The sequence below is a fragment of the Homarus americanus genome, unplaced genomic scaffold (assembly GCF_018991925.1).
Source record: "Homarus americanus isolate GMGI-L3 unplaced genomic scaffold, GMGI_Hamer_2.0 scaffold16430, whole genome shotgun sequence".
NCBI lineage: Eukaryota > Metazoa > Arthropoda > Malacostraca > Decapoda > Nephropidae > Homarus > Homarus americanus.
Genome location: NW_024729259.1, coordinates 2,701,551 through 2,722,488, shown reverse-complemented (window position 1 = coordinate 2,722,488; position 20,938 = coordinate 2,701,551). Strand labels below are relative to the sequence as shown.

Genomic DNA, 20,938 nt, shown 5'->3' with positions numbered 1-20,938 from the left:
AAGGGAGGAAGTGTTATGAAAATGATCTATACCAGCATGATAACGAAGTCCGTTGTAACTCAACAGCTCAGGCTGTCCGGTAAGATCAGAAAAATTATTATTACGATATTATGTAAAGGTGTGTGACGTACGATCAGCGAGGTCTCCTTTTTCACAGTAGGTAACAAGACCCTCAATAAAATCCGGGAGGCTGTTCTTGTGCGTTAATTCACGAGATAAGTGCGTGTGTTTAGGAATGATTTGACAAGAAAAAAAAAGCATGCATATGTTATTTGCATGGGCTTTAATTTGTGAAACTAGTTTAATGTTGCACACACAAAAAAATCGGTTCATCCAGGTATATGTGTATCCAAAAGTCCCTGTCACTGTTGCTACCCATCTACTGAGCACAGCAGTGAGGCACCGTGAAGGGGGAACTGGAGGAAGGGGAGGAACCGGACGTGAGGATGTGCTGCCCGGCTAGCACCATCCTCACTCCCTCAGCCGCCGACACACAGCGAGGACGTCTCCATCTGTTGCTATGGCGGCCCCGGGCTCCTTGTGTCTCCTGGCATGTGTTCTGGCCCTCATCTCGACCTTAGGTTGTGGGTAAGTACGTCATTATGGCATTATCATTTTATTTTATGTAACTGTTGGAATGGTCGTTGTAAATAAGAATGCTCGGGAGTCTTGGGGTACAGTAAATATACAGTATACATTTTATTTGAGAGATCTGTAAGACCATCGTCTGGAGTCTGAATAATATACACAAATATAAATGTGGATATACTGTAGTGTACAGGTATGTTATAAACCTAAAGCATAATGTTTTTTAATATTTAAATTAATTTTAGACAACTAATTTCAGTCGTATGTCGGTGCATAATTTTTTTATTTTGTAGTTATATAAATAGGCCTTTGTTTAATTCACTGGAGAGAGAATCCACGTAGGGAATCAGCGAGATCTTTCACTCCTATTTTTATTGTTGATGGCTAGTGTATAGTTATTTATTAACTTAACATGAATATATTGTAAGTGAAATGTATTGATTAATGGTCTAATATTATTTATGCTTGATAAATTAGTTCTTATAGCTATTACGTACGCCTGAAAAATAATAAAATTACTCGTCAAATAATTTCATAAAGTCTCTTATATAATTAAGTCGGATAAATAAAGATCTACTCGTAACATTTAGTATTCTTAATATTTGTAAGCTTGGGACCTCTTACTCAAGCAGTTTTATCTACTATTGGTACATTAAATTAATTACTATTTAATAAAATTCTCGGTGGCATATTTAAATTATTAACGTTGAACAAACTGACTGGAAGAGAATTCTTGACGCTATCTGATATGAAACCTAGAAAACTGAATTTCAACGAGATATTGGTAAGCTGTGACGTCGAATCATGGACCATCTCTAATCCAGTGTGTTTATGTTGACAAGGAAAAGACTCGCTAAGGATTTTAATACTATATATATAGTATTAGAATCCTTGGTATGACCCAGCGCCATTAAAAAAAATCAAAACCTCGGTGGCCAGGTAACTAACTAACCAGCACCACCTACAGGAGCTACATCATCACTACGCCGCGTATGTGGGTAGCCGGATCTCCTGCCCAGGTGTGTGTGTACGTGAGTGACCCTTCAGCTCCGGCAGGTAGACTCACTATCGCCCTCACCACCCGAGATTGGCACATGCAGAAGGAGGAACAGAATGTCACCATCATTCCAAACACCACCATTCAGATCCCGGCAGGTGGGTTAGTCTACCTTCCTGGGGGGGCCTCCTGCTTCTGTGGGTGAGATCGTTCACCTTCCAGTACTAATTGAATGATATTGAACAACTATTATCTCGCTCCGTCTATTAAATATCATCACTATAGACATTTAATTGAATGTTTAATTTTTATTTGTAGGATAGGCAGGGTCGTACACGTTATGCATTATCACTATAGAGATTTAATTTGATATATCACTTTTTATTCACAGGAAAGACAGAATCATGTTCGTACGAGGTGCCAGTGCCCAATACGGACTATTACCGCTGTCAGCTCCACGTATTTGGCACAGTGGCAGGGGTCAAGATCAACCGCACCGAGGAAATGAGGTTGAAGAGTACTGACAAGCTCACCATCATCCACACAGACAAATACCTGTATAAACCTGGTCAAAATGTCAAGTTCAGGATCATGACCGTAGATGGACCTTACCTGCGTGTCTCCTCTGACCCTGTAAGATATGAGCAGTGAGTGAGTGAGTGGTTGGAGTGAGTGTGCTAGTGAAAGAGTACGGGAGTGAGTGGGGTGAATGGATGAATGGAGTGAATGAGCTATTGGAGTGAATGATTGAGTGGAATGAATAAGAGTGAGAGTGAAGATTTGACCTAAAAGTGAAAATAAAAAAATATATAAATCTTAATATCCTCGCCTTGACAGCTATACATAAAAGAATAAAAAAAAAACGTGGTATTTGAACTCTTTATGTCGAAGAATTCTTACACACAATATTCTAACCCAATGAGTTCTGCACCGCTCTCCTGACAGTACCGAGAAGTCTGGGTCAGAACGCCCTCCCGGACCCGCATCGCCCAGTGGAAGAACGTGGACAACACCGCTGGGTTGGTCCACCTTGACTTCGATCTGGCCGACGAACCCGAGATGGTGAGGAGGTATTTTGAGGGGTGTGTGGGAGGGGGTAAAGATTGAAGGGTTTTAAGGCTGGTGGTCTTTTTTTTTTATAATACTCTCTGGTGTTTATAATTTAGCAAAAATGCGTGACCTGTACAACAACGTCATGATGCATTTATTAACCCCCAAACAAACTTTGCAATGTTTAGATTGTGGACCATTCAAAAGATCGGATTACCTGAAGATTAGGGGTTCCAATTCCTCATGTCATAAATGTTCTAATAAGGCTATGTAAACACGCGTACCACATAATTAATACATAAGCGATTGAAGTTTGTTAAATTATCATTAATCACCAATTAACTAGAGTAATTTTCTCCTCTGTTTCAGGGTATGTATCGCATCCAGGTGAAGACAACGGGCGGTAAAACAATACGACGGGAATTCAAGGTGGATGAGTTTGTGTTGCCACGTTTTGAGGTGACCATCAAGAAGCCGAGCTATATACTGGCTACAGACGATCGGTTCACCTTTACCGTGTGTGCCAAGTGAGCAACCAATAGTATGTTTGTCTCGTGGGTGCAGACCGGAGAGGTTTGGATATAAAAGTGAAAAGCCAAATTTAATAAGTTGGGTGAGAAATAGTCTGTTTAGGTTTAACGAAGAGACAAGTTTCATGAATAAAAAAAATAAGAGCGTCAGTATAGTGTGTTGTATCCGGACTGTCTAACGGGACTCACTTTTTCCGATATATCGAGCATAAACATGTAGTATATTTATATGTGTATGCGATTGTATTCATGTTGTGTATGGTATCCTATGTATGGGTGATTGTGTACGCTCGGTGTGTATACCTGTATACAGATAAATACATACTTATTCAGGAAAATCAACATACAAGTATACATTGATTTAATACACACACACACTGCTGGTACACAGTATACATACATACTGCACTCTGAAATAAAGCTTAAATTCTGTCTTATCCATTTCCGACAGCTATGTTTACGGGCAGCCAGTCAAAGGCAACTTACAGGTGACTTTCACTAATGGCGAGAGGGAGAAGTGCAAAGCTGAGGTTATTCGGAACGTTACCGTGAGTACCTTATTAATTTAACTCAGCTTAACCTAACTGAACTTAAGCTAAGGCAACCCATCCTAACACAACCCAGCCTCACGTATAATAAAGACAAACCAAATTACTTCTTATACTTAAAAACAAAACACAAATTGACTATCTAATCTACATATCAAACAATATTACATGCAAAGAGATATTTACTATTTTACTAACCCGTTTATGTCCGTTTTAAATTCATATTTCAGTTTTTGTCGAATTTTACGATAATTTTGGTCTTTAAGAAATAAATCTTGTCATGAATAGACTTGGATTAATAATGGAATTAATATCCATGTCTGAGGAAACTCATGAATTAGACAAATTTTCCACGGAACTTTGTTTGGACTTAGGACCACTTGTAGATTAGACATTCCAGCGTAAGGGTGGTTAAATTTTAGTCGAAATAAGCTAGAGTGTCTGGTCTTCAAGTGATCCATTTTGTTTTGGTAACGTGTACACTCTGTTAACTCTTCTGTACGTTTCTGTAGATCTCAGGGTGCAAGGAAGTGGAAATAACGAACGAAGATATGAACATCATTGACTGCAATGTGTACAGTGTGGTGGCGGACGCGAAGGTCACTGAGGAAGGTACTGGCATCGAGATGAAGTCATTTAGTCGGGTTACCATCACACGTACTGCCGTATCCTTCAAAACTCTTTACGAAGATCAATACGTGAAGCCAAATCTTCCTTTTACTCTTAAGGTTTGTTGATGAAGTTACTAAGATAAAAGTGTGAGTGATAAATCATGAAAAGTGAAGATAGTTTTGTTACATATATACCACATTACGGAAGATAATGATAAGGGTTACTAAGTCATGACAAATGAAGATGGAACACCTAAGTTAGTTTATATACTAGACATAAGAAGTAAAAAAAAAATATGCTGACACCACTATCATTCACAGCGACCCAAATTACCGCTCAAAATCACAACCCTTGTAACTATCTGCACCTACCAGTATCAGAAGTTGTGTTAATTTGCATATCACATCCAGTCTATAGATAATGATTGAACGTTAACATGTTATACTTTTTTTTGAGACCTTTGCTCCTTCGTACAGCTGAGAGCAGAACTGCCAGATGGTTCTCCCGCAGTTGGTGTCCCTATGGAAGTGTGTGCAGCTGGTCGGTGTACCAACATGACCACAGCTCCTGACGGTCTCTTCACTACAGTCTTACCATCGTACAAGACCAACAGAGTTTTTGTAAGTATTAACCTCAAGACTGATTATCCAAGGCATGTCTTGTTAACAAATATGTGTCACTCGGTATCATTTCATGACTCCATATAAACTTGCACATCATTTTGTCTTATGTGGACTAATATTTCCTTTGTGTTGCTTGAGAATCTGTTTGAATCATCTTTTCCTTTTTCTCAGTTCTGAAATTTTACAACAACCACAGCAAACTTCTCAGATGGTGTTAACAACCTAATAGCCTGACTGTTTTGTTAAAATTACCTTAGAGAAACTCACCAACTTTATTCTGAAGGAAGATTAGGTACCTGAGTTTAATATTTTTTTCTCTTCTTAAGACTGAATATCACATAGACTCTTGATAGCTATTGATTTCGACCTCAGTAAAAAAATAATTCGACATGACTCAATTTTAAGACTATCTAAAACGGCACACGACAGCCCAGGTTGATGACTACTCGTACTTATTATACCTAGAGGCTAACATTAAGTCGGGCAGTTTGAGCAGCGTATGAGTACCTAAACGGCAGATTTTTAAACTACAATAAGTAACAATTACAGAACAATTTCCTCATGAAAAATGTTGCTACGTCTTGTCGTGTAGGGAGAGTGTTGGCCTCCTGTGCTGATAGGCTTGCACAGTGTTAGTAGCCTCGCACAGTGTTAGTAGCCTCGTACAGTGTAAGTAGCCTTGCACAGTGTTAGTAGCCTCGTACAGTGTTAGTAGCCTCGTACAGTGTTAGTAGCCTCGCACAGTGTTAGTAGCCTCGTACAGTGTTCGTAGCCTCGCACAGTGTTAGTAGCCTCGCACAGTGTTAGTAGCCTCGCACAGTGTTAGTAGCCTTGCACAGTGTTAGTAGCTTGCACACAGTCGCACAGTGTTAGTAGCCTCGTACAGTGTAAGTAGCCTTGCACAGTGTTAGTAGCCTCGTACAGTGTTAGTAGCCTCGTACAGTGTTAGTAGCCTCGCACAGTGTTAGTAGCCTCGTACAGTGTTCGTAGCCTCGCACAGTGTTAGTAGCCTCGCACAGTGTTAGTAGCCTCGCACAGTGTTAGTAGCCTTGCACAGACTTACAACACAAAGAGAACAGTACATAAGACATTAATATCTTCCTTTGATATTCTCACAGATGAAGACCCTCAACTGCCGGGCTCGCATGCGTCAGTCTGAGTACTCTAAAGATCTGGAGCACTATTACTCCCCCTCCAACTCCTCCCTGGTGATCCACGCCCCCGAGGGTAAACTGAAGTGTGTGTCTGGACAAACTCAGCAACACGCCCTACCTGTGCTCTTCTCTGCCAGGAACCAAGACTCGGCGGTCTTCACTGTACAGGTAAGTGAATGCATATTATTCACTGTCCAGGGAGAAAAGGAGACGGTCTTACAATGTATGCGGTCGAGTGTTTGCGGGTGTGCGTTGAAATGAAGAATACCACACTTGAGATTGAGGTAAGATTATTTTGATTGAGTCTTGTTACGTGATATAACCGAACAAGATCTCCTGGGACCACAAGAGTCACAGCAAAGTACATGTTTCAATTCTTCACTTAAATCACATACAAATAATCCTGTTAGAAACCTTGAGATGGCCATTCCGGAATCCTAAAAAAATATGAAAGAAGAAAATTAGCTTGAGATACGAGGGTGCATTTTTTGGTCTATTAAATCTAAAACCTTTTAACAGAAGCCTGACGTAACCATATTTTCCCAGATCGTGTCACGCGGGTTAACTCAACACTGGAGTAGCCAGGAGTATCAGCTGATTGGCGGAGACCTGCCCATCAGCGTAGAGCACCTGGTGGAGCCTCTGCCTCCTCCTATTGAGGGCACCGTCAGGGGAGTCGTCAACATCAACATCAACCTTCCCCCGACAGCCTCTCCCAGTGCCAAGGTTGGTAAGAACGTCGCGTTACGCTACACCAAATACTTTAAAACATGTAAACAAACTAACCCCATTTTTATAGTTTTCATCAGCACTATAACTCTAACAACGTAACTATGACAACATGATAATATGCCTTATTTTATTAGTTATTTGATAGTGAATCATTATACGTAGCGAGATGTGTTAACTCTTGCAAATAAACACTCCCGCGGCAGGTACGGAGAAGTTGGTCTGGATTCATTCATCTTTTAAATCTAAGTATCAATCTTTCTTCTTCCACTTTTAACATCGTTCTTGTGATTTAACACCCGCCTGAAGGGTTCTTATACATGCTTTCACCTCTCTCTCTCTCTCATCCATCCGATACATTCACCAGTTTCTCAAAATATTATTCGTATTTCCTTTTCACTTCTTTCCACATTACATTCCAGCTTTCATTCTTTGTGGGCTTTTTCCAGGGCTGACACACACGCCTGCTGTAATCCCTCTCGGTAATACTTCTTTTCTTTTACATCTTCTCTCATCATTTCCTCCAGCCTTTCCTTTGGTGTTTTTATATTTTCTAGCTATAGTTTTTACCTTTGCTTTAATAATAATTATTACTGTACTACGTGTCTCCTGCAGCGTCTCACACTCACTGGTTCGTCTAGTTAACTGTTCCTGCTCATATCGTGTGTTGAAGCTTATATTGAGATTGTGTTAATGTGTTGCAGGTGTTGGTGTGGTACACCTGGGAGACTCGAGTGTAGTAAGACAATGTGTTGCAGGTGTTGGTGTGGTACACTCGTGAGGACGGGGAGGTGGTGGCAGACACCAGAGAGCTGGAGGTGGAGAAGTGTCTTGGTAGCAGCGCCAGTCTCACCTGGTCAGAGTCTCAGGCACAACCTGGACAACAGACCACTTTGACTCTCTCGTCAGAACCAAACTCCGTGTGTAGCCTCGGTATGTATCACTCACTCTCCACACTTACGAAATTATTGACCAAGTTAACTCCTTAGGAACCACACACTTCATAGTATTATCTCATTTCTGTACACAATGTAATGTTAATTTCTTGTTTGACCTAACGTAGGGGTGGTAGACAGGAGCACCGAGCTGTTGGCCTCTGACCCTGAACCCGCTACACTGGATAAGCTGTTTGAGTTTGCCAAAGAATTCGACATTTCCAGTTGGATTAACTCCCAGATCGACACCTTCAATTACTGCATAAATAAGAAAAACAGAGAGCATGAAGAAAAGATGGCTCGAATGGCAACGGGAGGTGAGTTAAGCTTCTCTTGACATCAACACACACGAGTCAGTCAAGACAAATGAAATCATATGACTCTATGTGACCTTAATTTTTTTCTAGTATCTCAAGTTGTTTATTAAGTTACAATGAGGAATGTAATAACTCTACGACCTCATTTCTGACTGGAACTGGACTTCAATATAAGCCAATCTTTAGCAAATTTCCAGAAGACGTACTTGTGTGTATATTATTGAGTACACGTCACGGACTGCTCCCGCGTGGGTCAGTTGCCATTGTTTATTGATAGACAGAGAATTATACAAGTCTTAATCTTTCTTCATAAGGGAATTTAGGTTTCGATTCCACCTCAGACTACTGTACAGTATATTCTTGGTGTGTAGGTCTGTTTTCTGTCTTGACGCTAAGAAAACATCTATTCCATTACGTTAAAAAGGACGGAAACATCTTGAAGACTGCCAAGTGACGGAGGTTGATGGTGTAGTCAGAAATGAGAGACGCCATTCACTACCATCTCACCTGACCTGCCACCGTATACTACCCATATAGACTCTGTGTTTTAAGATGGGTTAGGTTAGGTTTGAAATATTACCCGGAATTTAATTTTGGGTTACCATTCGTTAAAACCAACTACTTAGGAATACTGTACTAAAATTGAGGTGACCCAGGTAAGGTAATTTGATATAAGAACATAAGAATGAAAGAAACTGCAGCTTGCCTATTGGCCCATACTATATGCGGCTCCATTTACACCCAACACACATCGCTCATATATCTGTCGAACCTGTATAGTCTTTACATGAAGCCATCAACCCGGTTCCAGTCAGCCGGTGTCAAGTTGTCAACATTTTAAAAGAACCACCAAACTGAGGTGAGGTGACAGAGTTATGATCTCACATGACAAGCTACTGAAACACAAGTTGTGGGGGTGGAGTGCTAGTTAAGGTAGGTGATCACACCCTACAGGTGTGAGGCGAGATGACAAAAGTGGTGACATCACATGACAAGGGTGATCGCCACTAACACCAGCTAGGTAAGTGATCTGAGTTGATACATACAATAAATTTAACTGTTTTAAGATGTTTACGTAACTTCTCCCACAATGACATCCGAGCAGGTAAATTTTATAAAAAAATGGATCATATGAAGATCTTCCCCCAAAGTATCCAACTGAAGATCCTCCCCAGGCTAGATCATATGAACATCTTCCCCCAAAGTATCCAACTGAAGATCCTCCCCCCAGGCTAGATCATATGAACATCTTCCCCAAAGTATCCAACTGAAGATCCACCCACCCCCAGTCGCGCTCATATGAAGATCCACCTAACCTAACCTAACCTAACCTAACCTAACCTAACCTATTGAGTACATGGGCAAAATCTGACTATATATATATACCAACACAAATGTGGTCATAGTGACGTCAGGTCAGGTAAGGTCAGGTTTGGTCATTGGTCAGGTCAGATCCTCCCATCCAGGCTTGATCATATGAAGATCCTCCCCCCCAAGTAGGTTTGGGGGGGAGGATCTTCATATGATCCGTTCCACATAATCTGCACAGCCTGATATATACTGTACAGTACTATATATATATAAATTTTTCCCGCAGAGCATGTCATTCCACCACCACTTCCAATACACCCCAACTACTACAGCGACTACGTTGACGCTCTGGCGATGTTTGACGTGAGTATAGTCTTATAGATAATTCATCTATAACTTAAATTGAATACATTAGTGGTAATTAATGGTCTGTATAAAGCAAAACTAGAACAAAAACATGATAATTGTATAATATAATTGGTTTTGATAAAATCATTATTAGTAACTTCCTAATGTGTTTGGGTACATCTCTAGTACAGATCCTCAGTCGTAATTGAAAGAACAAATAATAATCATAATAATAGTTTTTAAAAGACTTATGTTCTCTTGCGCATCAGTCACAAACATTGGTTCTACGAAGTCAATGGGTCAATGTTACTGAATATCTGTACGTAGACATAATTTATTTATGTTTGCCTCTGAGTATATACCACGTACTGTCGTAGTTTGAGATAGAATAAGATGATTGTTAGCCCAGTAGGAGAGAGTGTTGAAAATATTTTAATACCACGGCAACATATAATTCTTATTGTTATTATCATTACTAGGTCCATTTTCCACCTGCTTCTTGCTGTTGGCTTTATTTATTATTATTAGTACTTCATTCTCTCATTATTCATATGTTTGAATCTTTCCTCTGTTATAATTAACATGCCTTATATTTCGATTTTTTCTTATTTAAATCACCTCCCCTTAACTCTTGTACCGGCCACTTTAGGATTAAGCACCCCAGTCAGAGTGTATTATTTCACTAGATTATTGAACACCCTAACCTAACCTAACCCATCCCACCCCTTTCCAGTATCACAATTAGCCTAGTACAGTATTTTTATTCTGGCAAGTGATTCAATATAACTTTTATGGTTTTTATATATTGCTGTGTTTAACGATTTAATTCTTCTATTTACTCTTTTCAGAAATCTGGTTTATACGTTTTCACCGACCTGACAGTGGAGACGAGGCCCTGCTCTGGAAGACGTAATTTTATTCTATTGTATTTCGTATATTTATTTGATTAATACGAAGCCATTTAGTCTCTCATTCTTGTCTAAATGTTCAAGGTTGTTTTAGGATCACCTGAAGATTAGATATCTCAGTGTATTTCACCTGAAGATTAACTACCCTAAAGGTAATGTAACTTAGCAAATCTAAACTAATGCAACGTAAACTAATCCTCCTGGGTAGCATTAGGATGGTCAATCTTCAGGTGAAATGTGTATAGGTTTCTAATCTTCATGTGGTCAATTGCTTAGTTAAAAGGTATAATTAATTTACAGACATCATACTATATAACATGTGACAGTACAGGGTATCGAGTCACTTGTGGCCAGTGAAGGCACCCAGTACTCTACCACCTGTCTTAGTGCTCCTGTGATGTGAGTCTGATAAGTTAGGTATAATGAGTCAGATGTATAATGAGGCGTAATGAGAAATAACTGATAACTTAGGGTAACTTAAGACGAATGCTCATGCACAGCTTAAAATCCCCAGCCTTCCACTCAGTGTGTTTTTCGGTAACAGCTGATATGTATTTATATACTGTATATATAGCTCGGTCAGTTACCTCATGGGTTGGCTCGGGAGAGTTCACGACCAGCCACCCATCCCTTAGTGGCCACTCCACTTCCCTTCCAAATTGAACTTATCTTCAATACTGTGGACATACATACATAGAGTATATATATATATATATATACAGTATATATAATGTGTGTAAGATAATTTTGTAGTACCATTGACAGTTTATTTAAAGAACGTGGTGGTTAAAAGGCTGAAAATATACAATAAACAGAGATGATAAAAGTTGCATGGAGTGGTTTACTTGAATGACATGCAGATTAACTATGAGCATGCATGTGTGTCTGTGAGATTATCTCCGAGTGTATTTTGTACGTGTGCCATGCCATTGGGTATGTGTGTATGTCTATGTGTGTGCACGTGTTAGTATAGTAACTACTACTGCATATGGTTGTATAAAAAAAAATGTGTTCCTTATATGCAGTGGTCCACTCGTACACTCATTCGACAAATAGAGTGGCGGTCTACAACATGCCGTCCCTGGCAGCCCCACCAGGCATGCCGCGCCGACCTGTGAGCAGCCCCAGCCTAGTTTACGACTCCCCTTACGACGGGGAGGACATGGGTGAGACGGTCATAGAATCAGTAGAGGCTCCCAGGACCGAATTCCCTGAGACGTGGCTGTGGGACATTGTCGTCCTTCCGTAAGTTTTGTCTTAACATATTGTGCGGCTTAGAACCTCTCGTTAACAAACTTACCCAGTAAATGTAGCGCCTGAAGACGATGGAAGGTGTTAGTGAAGAAAACAGCCATATTTTGGTGTATAACTATCAAGATAATACTGACAATATCCTTGAAAATTGTAATTACTGTGCTGTGAATCCTTTAGTGAAGAGTTTGTCTCGACAGTATGTAAACAAAGTCTGTAGAGTATTTGAAATATTAATATTTGATGATTTCATATTTAAAGTTATGAGTGAAGTGTTATTGAGTGTTGTACCCAAGTGACGTTTCCTGTATTACTAGATGGGTACAGTTAGTTATATCAGTGTATGCTGTACACAGATCGTCTGGGGTGAACATCCAGGACCTGACACTGCCTGACACCATCACACAGTGGGTGGGCAAGGCCGTGTGTGCCCACCCAGAGAAGGGCGTGGCACTGTCTGAGAGGGAGTCCATCACTACCTTCACCCCCTTCTTCGTCGACCTCACCCTTCCCCCCACTGTCAAGCGTGGCGAGATACTCCCCGTCAAGATGTCCATCTTCAACTACCTAGACCGACCAATACCTGTAAGTGTTCAGTAATTACTAACCAGACCAGCCAGTACCTGTAAGTGTTCAGTAATTACTAACCAGACCAGCCAGTACCTGTAAGTGTTCAGTAATTACTAACCAGATCAGACCAGCCAGTACCTGTAAGTGTTCAGTAATTACTAACCAGACCAGCCAGTACCTGTAAGTGTTCAGTAATTACTAACCAGACCAGCCAGTACCTGTAAGTGTTCAGTAATTACTAAAATTACCTGTTTTCACACATTATACCTTTTTATTGATTTTATATCTAATAAATTGAATTATATGAAATCTCGATCTTCGTCCCAAGAGAAATAAAAGTAACCAGTACATCGTTCACGCGTCTTTTCCCAGCGCTGTTAAATAAAGGTATAAGGTTTATAACTTTGAAATCACCTTTCTATCGTTGTATCTGCATTATCATTTTTAACTTTCTTTTCTGCGCCTAGGTAAGTGTTAGGGTGGAGACGAGTCCAGAATACGAGTTAATGGAGGGGTCAGGGACGCAAGGAGACCGTGGACGGCGTAGCTCATGTCTACCAGCACAAGACAAGGTTGTCCACACAGTCAAGATCAAGCCACTGGTGATCGGTGAAGTCAACATTACGGTGTCGGCGTTCGTGGACTACCAGTACCCTGAGCCATGTGGGTCAGGCGACACCTCCATCCACAGAAGGTTATTATTGTTGTTGTTATTGTCAGTATTATTAAGCCTTTAGCCTTACTAAAATTTTGGATGGTCATAATCAGGAACAAATAAAGATTACGTGAAGATTAGGCATGTTAGCTTATTGCACTTTAAGATTGACCTCCTTAAAGTTAACCTAATTCTAATCTAACTTAATCTTCATGGTGAAATAAGCTTCTTGTTCTCCTCACACACTTAGTTACCGTCATCTGATTTTTTTTTTAATTTTACATTTTTTTACCATTCTTTTGTGGTTTCTTCTAGTCTCTGTTTACTCATTCTCATTTTCCTGTTTAAGTAGTTTTTATAATATCATTGTAATTCATTTTATAAGCATCACGTTTCTGTTGTTGATGATCAGTAAAAAATTTCGAAAATATGCTTATACAATTTTTTCAACTAGGCACCACACATGATGAGCGTCCATTTGTGTACACTATATATTTCAATGTTCTCAAGACCTTACTGATCACAAAATTTCCTCATTCAGTCAGTCCATAAATCAAGTCTGGAATTTATAGCATTACTGTTGCAACTAAATAAATGGTCATGCTTTGCTTTACGAGGTGTGATACTCGGTATAGCTTATTGTTTTAATAATCTACAGGTATATGACTGTTTAGTGTAGTAACCCCCCTGTCTGTGTCCTGGGCCAGTCATCTTAACTAGTCTGCTAACATGTAACTAGTGTTCTCTTAACTTCTTATTGTTGATGACTAGTGTATTTGTGTATCTAGAAAACACGCTTAAAGACCTTAGTTAATGAAGCCTAGTAATACATTAAAAAAACCATATTCTGTACTCCTAGATGTTTGTCCTCCCACAGTGACGCTCTGATCAAGCCCATCAAGGTTGAGGCTGATGGATTCCTAAGAGAGAAGACCTGGACCAAGTACATCTGTTCTAAGGGTGAGACTGTCAACATCATTACAGTTTTGCTCGACTTGTGATCGTAATTAACAAGTCACCATTTTATATTGCTGTATTTATAGATCGTAGTTGGACAAATGTGTGATTAAACAAACTAATTTTTCTTTCTTGAGTTGGTAAATTGTGTTGAGTTGAGCTGTGTTGTGTTGTGTTAGATACGGTTACTCAAACTAAACAAACTTGGATCTTCCCGGTATCGAAATGTCTCTGGTAAGTGAAATGTTGTGAGATCATAAAGTGTTTGATACATTATCCTGTCCTCTCTCCTTCTGGTAGACTTCGTTACGGGAGAAGACTCACTGGAAGCGTGGAATCTAGAGACGCCCTTGATCATCGTGGAGGGATCAGATCGAGCCTGGGTTACTGCCGTAGGTGATCTCCTTGCCCTCTCACTCGAGGTACGTTGTCAATCCTTTGTATAATATTATTTTTTGAAAGTCTAATAGAGGGATGCCTTGTTAATGTTTAAACCGTGGCTAATTAGGTGAATCTGTGCGACCGATTTCCTCAGGATAACAGTGCAGGCATAGGTTAGGTTAGGTTAGGTTAGAATAATTTAAATCTCAGCCATGGCGAGACACAACGAAATTTGGTCGTGATTCAAATGATTCCTATGTCCGTACTGTTAATCTGGACCTTCCTCTTAATGGTTCACTTACGGTGTGTGTGTGTGTGTGTGTGTGTGTGTGTGTGTGTGTGTGTGTGTGTGTGTGTTACAAATATTATCTCAACTCTGAATCATTTAAGAAACAAACACAACAAAATAATTACATGGAGTCACCGTTTTTATATACACCTAGTTTCCTCTCTTCCATTTTTTTTTTTTATAATTTAACACCACTTTTAACAGAACCTGGGACACCTGATCCGTATGCCGTATGGGTGTGGAGAGCAGAACATGGTTAACTTCGCTCCCAACATCTATATCATGCGTTACCTCGAGGCATCCAGTCAAACAAGCGAAGAAGCCAGCACCAAGCTCCTCACCTTCATGAAACTCGGTAAGGTTAGGTTACGTTAGGTTAGGTTAGGTTAGGTTAGGTTTGGTTAGTAATAAACAAAACACAACTGGAAAAAAAAAAAAAACTTGACTCATAGATTTATTAATAAGAAAAAAAAAATATTTGCCTCATTCCTTTGTTTATTTTATGGTTTTCTTTCACGCCAGGCTATCAACGGGAGCTCCTGTACCGACGTAACGATGGCTCCTACAGCGCCTTCGGGAACTCTGATGATTCTGGCTCTACCTGGCTGACGGCCTTCGTGCTCAAGTCCTTCGCCCAAGCTCAAAATTATATCCAGGTGAGTTTAAGGATCTATCTCGTGTGTAATTCAGGATATGTTTATTGGGAGACAGGGACAGACAGAGAGAGCCGAACAACAACTTATTTTCAGATATTAGTAAATTTTATTATTATTATTATTATTATTATTATTATTATTATTATTATTATTATTATTATTATATAACTGTTGTTTAACTAAGGGAAAAAATCGACTCTTATGTTTTTCTAACTATTTCAGATTGACACGAAGGGTCTCAATAAAACGACCAGTTGGCTTCTTGAGCAGCAGGGAAGTAATGGCTGCTTCCGGTCTGTTGGTAAAGTGTTCAGCAAGTCCATGAAGGTGAGTGTGTGTCTTGTAGTAAGGGAGAGAGTTCTTGTTGCTGTTATAAAGTCTTACTACGCCACAACAACTATAATAAGTGAGCGTTGTGTCTAACGTAACGAATCTCAAATGTTGTTGGATGTTCTGTCTTCATCATATCCAATATATTTTACAAACTACAAAACTTCTAGGTGAAAAAGAGGATTATTTTGATATACCTCTACTGAACAATATACGAGGCGCTGTTTTTGTTCATGTACAAGATAACAATCTTCAGTACAGTGTGTAAATCTTCTGGAAAATTGTTAAGTATCCTAGCATCGAGGGAGCCTAGCATATACTCACATCCAAGGAGTCTAACATATACCGAGGGAGCCAAATATACTCATCGAGGGAGTCTCACATACTCACTGAGAGAAACTAACATACTCAGGGTTAATTGATATTGAAACAGTTTATTTAGCCAGAAAAATACAGATACAGAGTGGATAATAATAACAATATTAACATGGCTGTGCCAAGTGAAAGCCTGAGCCTTCTTTAGCACCTGATATATACTGTATACTGTACAGTCAGGGTCAAAAGTTCGCATCCTTCCCATAATGAAGCAGCATCGACCCCAAATGAGATACAACAGTCAGGGTAAATCAGTTCGGAGACTTATTATTCCCGTGACTGTGCATTTTATCTTAAGGAATTATTATAGAAACCTTTAGTTATCATACAGTTATCTGTTAAGTGGGTGGGAGCGATACAGCATGGGTAGTGTTGGGTGGGACAGTCACGCTCCAGCGGCTCAACAATGAAACAAAACACTTCACTGAGAATTGTTCAGAATTAATTATCTTTTATCGTTACATAATAGTATTTTTGAAGCTAGATATATATTAGAGGATGAAAGAAATACTGCACTTATTCTTTTTATCTTAAATATTTTCTTTACTAATACATACCTAAGTGTAGATCAAGGGAAAACACACACTAAATTGATCCTCAACTTCCCGACAGGGCGGTGTTGGCGAAAGTGACTCTCCTGTACCTCTGACGGCCTACGTGATGATCGCTCTGATGGAAGCTGGTGACTTATCTTGTAACCCCTTATTCTGTCCAGCTGCCGAATGCATACAGGCCAGCACCTCCCAGGACCCCTACACCTTGGCTCTGAAAGCATACGCCATGGCCTTGGCTGGATTGACTGAGGCCAATACAGTTCTCCAGAACCTGCTTGGCCAAGCCATCGTGGCCAAGAACTCCACCCACTGGGAGTTACCTAAAGGACCACGTATGTAATTGTAGTAACTGTCTGTAATGATGTGAAGATGAACTTTTCAGAAGCTCAGGAAGTCTGTGATACTGACACCAGTGATGTAGAAATATTTTCTTGGCTGGTTAAAGATTTTTTCATACGTACTTTTGGTTTTATTCATGGAAGTAGTTTTGGATTTATCTGCCGACGTTATTGTGATTCGCATTTCTTCGTGATGTCGACTATTAAGTGTAATGTATTTATCTAAGACTGATATATTTTCAGTCTTTACAGTTTGTTGATGGTATATTTGTTTTTATAAGACTGATCTCACACCAGGTAAAAGTCAAGCCGTGGAGGTGGAGATAGCTGGGTATGCTATCATGGCCATGCTCACAATTGATGCAAAGAAATACGAAGAGCAAGCGAGAAGGACGATAAAATGGGTCACAGCAAGAAGAAACGGCCAAGGAGGATTCTTCTCTACGCAGGTATATGACTGTGTAGGAGACGATCTTACTGACTGTAGCTATCAGGTGTTGTAGATGGTAGTGAACATGAGAACCTGACTTGAGTATTAGGCAAAGCATCACGCCAGAGATAAACAGTTCTCAGTGAAATGGGGAAAAAACGAATCACGTTACTCGTTCAGATAAAGTCGAGCGGGAAGATTTTTTTTGGGTCAATAATTTATATCTAGTGCATGGAATCATTTGTTTAAAAGACCTTAATAACTAAAACACTAAATTAACATAAACAACAAGTTGACATTTGAGTATAGTACAGTATTAGTGAACGTAACACATAGTTATTTTTATTTTGGTGTTAATATTTATAGGAAAAACATCACAGTACTGTACTTGGTTGGTTTTCACTTTAAATTATTATTATTTACCTTGAAAATTGTAGTTAACAATTTGACACTTTATGAAAATTCCAATTGAAAGAGAAATAACCACCAATTCGGCGCTCGTATTATTCATATACTTCACACGCTCTGTCGTTATCATAAAAGTGTTATGTAAAATGGCAGCCAAGTCACATATTTTAATCGAAACTGGTTTATTAACAGCAAAATAGTGTCCTGTTTCGTTTTGAAGAAGAAACTGTAGCCAGAATGAGTATCTTTAAGGTTTCCCGAAAGGACGAACAAATTTATTTTTTTCGTAAAGCTAAACACAAGATTTTAAATTGTTTTAGGGATCGAATTGCGGAGTCGTGATAAATGTTTTGATATTATTGTTAAAGGTTCATTACACTCCACATACCTCATATTGAACTCGGCCTTCGCTTTATCGTCGTGAAACAAAACACGGAGTTAACACAAGAGAGAAAGACTTACAGATAATGTGGGTGGGAGAGGTGTTGATGAGGATACACAATAAAGAAATGGGTAGTTTATTGAAGGAAGGAGGAGAGACGTGTCCTAAATATTGTAGTTTATTAGAATGGCAGCTCTAGGTACCTTGAAAGACAAATCTATTTTACGCTGAAAACTAAAAGAGTTTTTTGGGGGTGATGTCCAGGACACAGTGGTGGCCCTCCAGGCTCTGGCCATGTATGAGTCACACACGTACCAGGGCCCCTTGAAGGTGGTGGCAGCAGTGACAGCTACTGGGCTCTCCCATTCCTTCACTGTCACAGACGACAACAAACTCCTGCAGCAGCTGGTAACACTGCCAACACTCCCCACCACCGTCTCTATCACTATGGAGGGCCAAGGATGTGCTGTTCTCCAGGTAAGATTAACACGAGTTGACTTTATTAGTGTACAGTACTTGAAACATTAAGATAATCTGCTCTAGGAGCTTTTTGTCATCTGTTTTTATCACTACTTATCAGTAATATAGATAACTAAAATGTTGGGGTTATCCTCGCTATCACCTGCAGGCTGTTCTTCGGTATAATATTCCTGAGCCTGAAGGAAGTGATGCCTTCAACCTGACTGTCAACACCAACACGGCTCCAGACAACAAGTGCGTCACCAAACGCATCACGGCCTGTGCTTCCTATCGCCTCCCTGATGGCAAGTCTAACATGGCTGTCATCGAGGTGGACCTCATCTCTGGTTACATCCCTGAGAAAGAAGACCTGAAGAAACTTGTGAATGACAACGTCAACATAAAGCGTTATGAGGTGGATGGCAGCAAAGTTTCCTTCTACATCGAAGAGTTAACTGCCCAAGACACCTGTGTAAACTTCCGTGCGATACGAGTGGTTGACGTGGAGGATGTGAAGCCTGGCACAGTGCGTGTTTACGACTACTACCAGCCTGAGTTCGAGATATCCAAGGTGAGTTAAACGTGTTTTACAGTTAAGATTAGTATTATTGGAAGGTCTTAAGATAACTTCAGAATCAAAGGAAAAGAGGCAGATGCTTGTAATATAACACATCCGCCCCTTTTTTTTTAACTTATTTGTTATTGAAAATCATTCAAAAGAATTTTCGTAGTGACAAGAGTTTGCTGGAAGTGATTTCAGGGTTATGACAGCGAGAGAGAGAGAGAGAGAGAGAGAGAGAGAGAGAGAGAGAGAGTTATTTCATATTTCTCCCATTTTTAAGAATGTGAAGTCTTACACTACAGTTTTACCTCCTTATAAAGTGTCCATCTTGCATAGCGTTGTCAGAATCATCATTTTCCTGACCCATCACAGTAACACATGTATCCTCTTGCCTCCAGAGCTACACACTGCCGCCTCCAGATGAGTGCAGTTAAGATGAACGGACCATTTTTGCTTCAACTGGGTCATATACACTCTGACGATGGCCATACCTGAATACGTGGGCTCTGGAGGCTACCACTGAGGTCATGCTTACTACTGTACCCAGATCTGAGGTCACCAGCTGAAAGGGAAAGGTCACCAGCTGAAGGGGAAGGTCACCAGCTGAAAGGGGAAGGTCACCAGCTGAAGGGGAAGGTCACCAGCTGAAGGGGAAGGTCACCAGCTGAATGAGAAGGTCACCAGCTGAAAGGGAAGGTCACCAGCTGAAGGGGAAGGTCACCAGCTGAAGGGGAAGGTCACCAGCTGAAGGGAAGGTCACCAGCTGAAGGGGGAAGGTCACCAGCTGAATGAGAAGGTCACCAGCCGACTGTGTGTGGGAAGAGATCATGATTCACGTACTGTATACAAGGGTAAAGACACCAGTAAATGACCTTGATTTAGTTGTTGTTGAAGAAAATGGTGAATAAGAACGAATTCCATCTCTGAATTAAATATATTATATCTCCGGTGTAATCATCTCATGTACTGTTTAAAAATAAATATTTTTTTATTTGTGGACAAGATTGTTAAGTAACAAACTGAGAAAAAATAAAACCACAGCACATTTTTTTGTTTTAATATTCCTGACCATTTGTTATACTTTTGGCATTTACATCTTAGAAAACGATAATATTTCAGTGGTTTTTTTTTTAATATCTCGTAGTGTCTATTATGATACTACGTCACATCACCATCACAATAAAACAACTATTTTCCCGCCTCATTTCTCAAGCCACCACAATACTCCACATCACAATTATGGAACAGATTATATTCCTCTTATTTTAAATACCAAAACTTGCTCTCTCGCTTCTAGTCACATGAAAAGAAAAGAAAAAATTGAAAATGTCAACAATATGGAATCGGCACAACAGAGTCAACCAGATGAATGTTAAGCTAAATATTACGGCCTGGTTAGGATACCTTCGTGTGCTGGGGTGAAATGAGGTGACACACAGCACCGAGAATATCAAAATGTCAACATAAATATTCCGAACATACCTGTGTGTGTGTGTGTGTCTGTGTCTGTGTCTGTGTCTGTCTGTGTGTGTGTGTCTGTGTGTAAATTGGTTAAGTTTTGTTGGTGAATAATTATTTCTACTCGTGATCTGATATTCTTCTTGGTCTGATATACTGGTCATAACCTAACCTAACCAAATTCGTCAAGGGTCAAAACCTAACCTAACTAAACACACTACTTACTGTAGTTT

The 20,938-nt window shown here is 39.9% G+C and overlaps 1 protein-coding gene across 3 annotated transcripts; it reads left to right on the top strand.

Annotated features, from left to right (window-relative positions):
• Positions 1-465: 465 nt before the first annotated feature.
• LOC121866402 (murinoglobulin-2-like) lies at positions 466-20,294 on the top strand. Of its 3 annotated transcripts, none has more exons than XR_006088969.1 (28): positions 466-588; positions 1,556-1,743; positions 1,977-2,218; positions 2,531-2,647; positions 3,005-3,162; positions 3,617-3,713; positions 4,226-4,441; positions 4,802-4,945; positions 6,067-6,270; positions 6,649-6,828; positions 7,590-7,764; positions 7,895-8,083; positions 9,681-9,757; positions 10,591-10,651; positions 11,676-11,895; positions 12,258-12,486; positions 12,939-13,165; positions 14,004-14,086; positions 14,384-14,505; positions 14,958-15,108; positions 15,276-15,409; positions 15,632-15,736; positions 16,727-17,000; positions 17,304-17,455; positions 18,491-18,703; positions 18,855-19,256; positions 19,646-19,801; positions 19,843-20,294. XR_006088969.1 is itself a non-coding variant. In XM_042366054.1 (27 exons), exons 1-27 carry the CDS (start codon positions 521-523, stop codon positions 19,679-19,681), a joined length of 4,464 nt encoding a protein of 1,487 aa, XP_042221988.1. In that variant the 5' UTR covers positions 466-520; the 3' UTR covers positions 19,682-20,294. The 3 variants fall into 3 exon arrangements, 1 of the variants encoding a protein (XP_042221988.1); XR_006088968.1 differs by having other exon boundaries at positions 19,646-19,983; positions 20,044-20,294; XM_042366054.1 differs by having other exon boundaries at positions 19,646-20,294.
• The last annotated feature ends 644 nt before the right edge of the window (positions 20,295-20,938 follow it).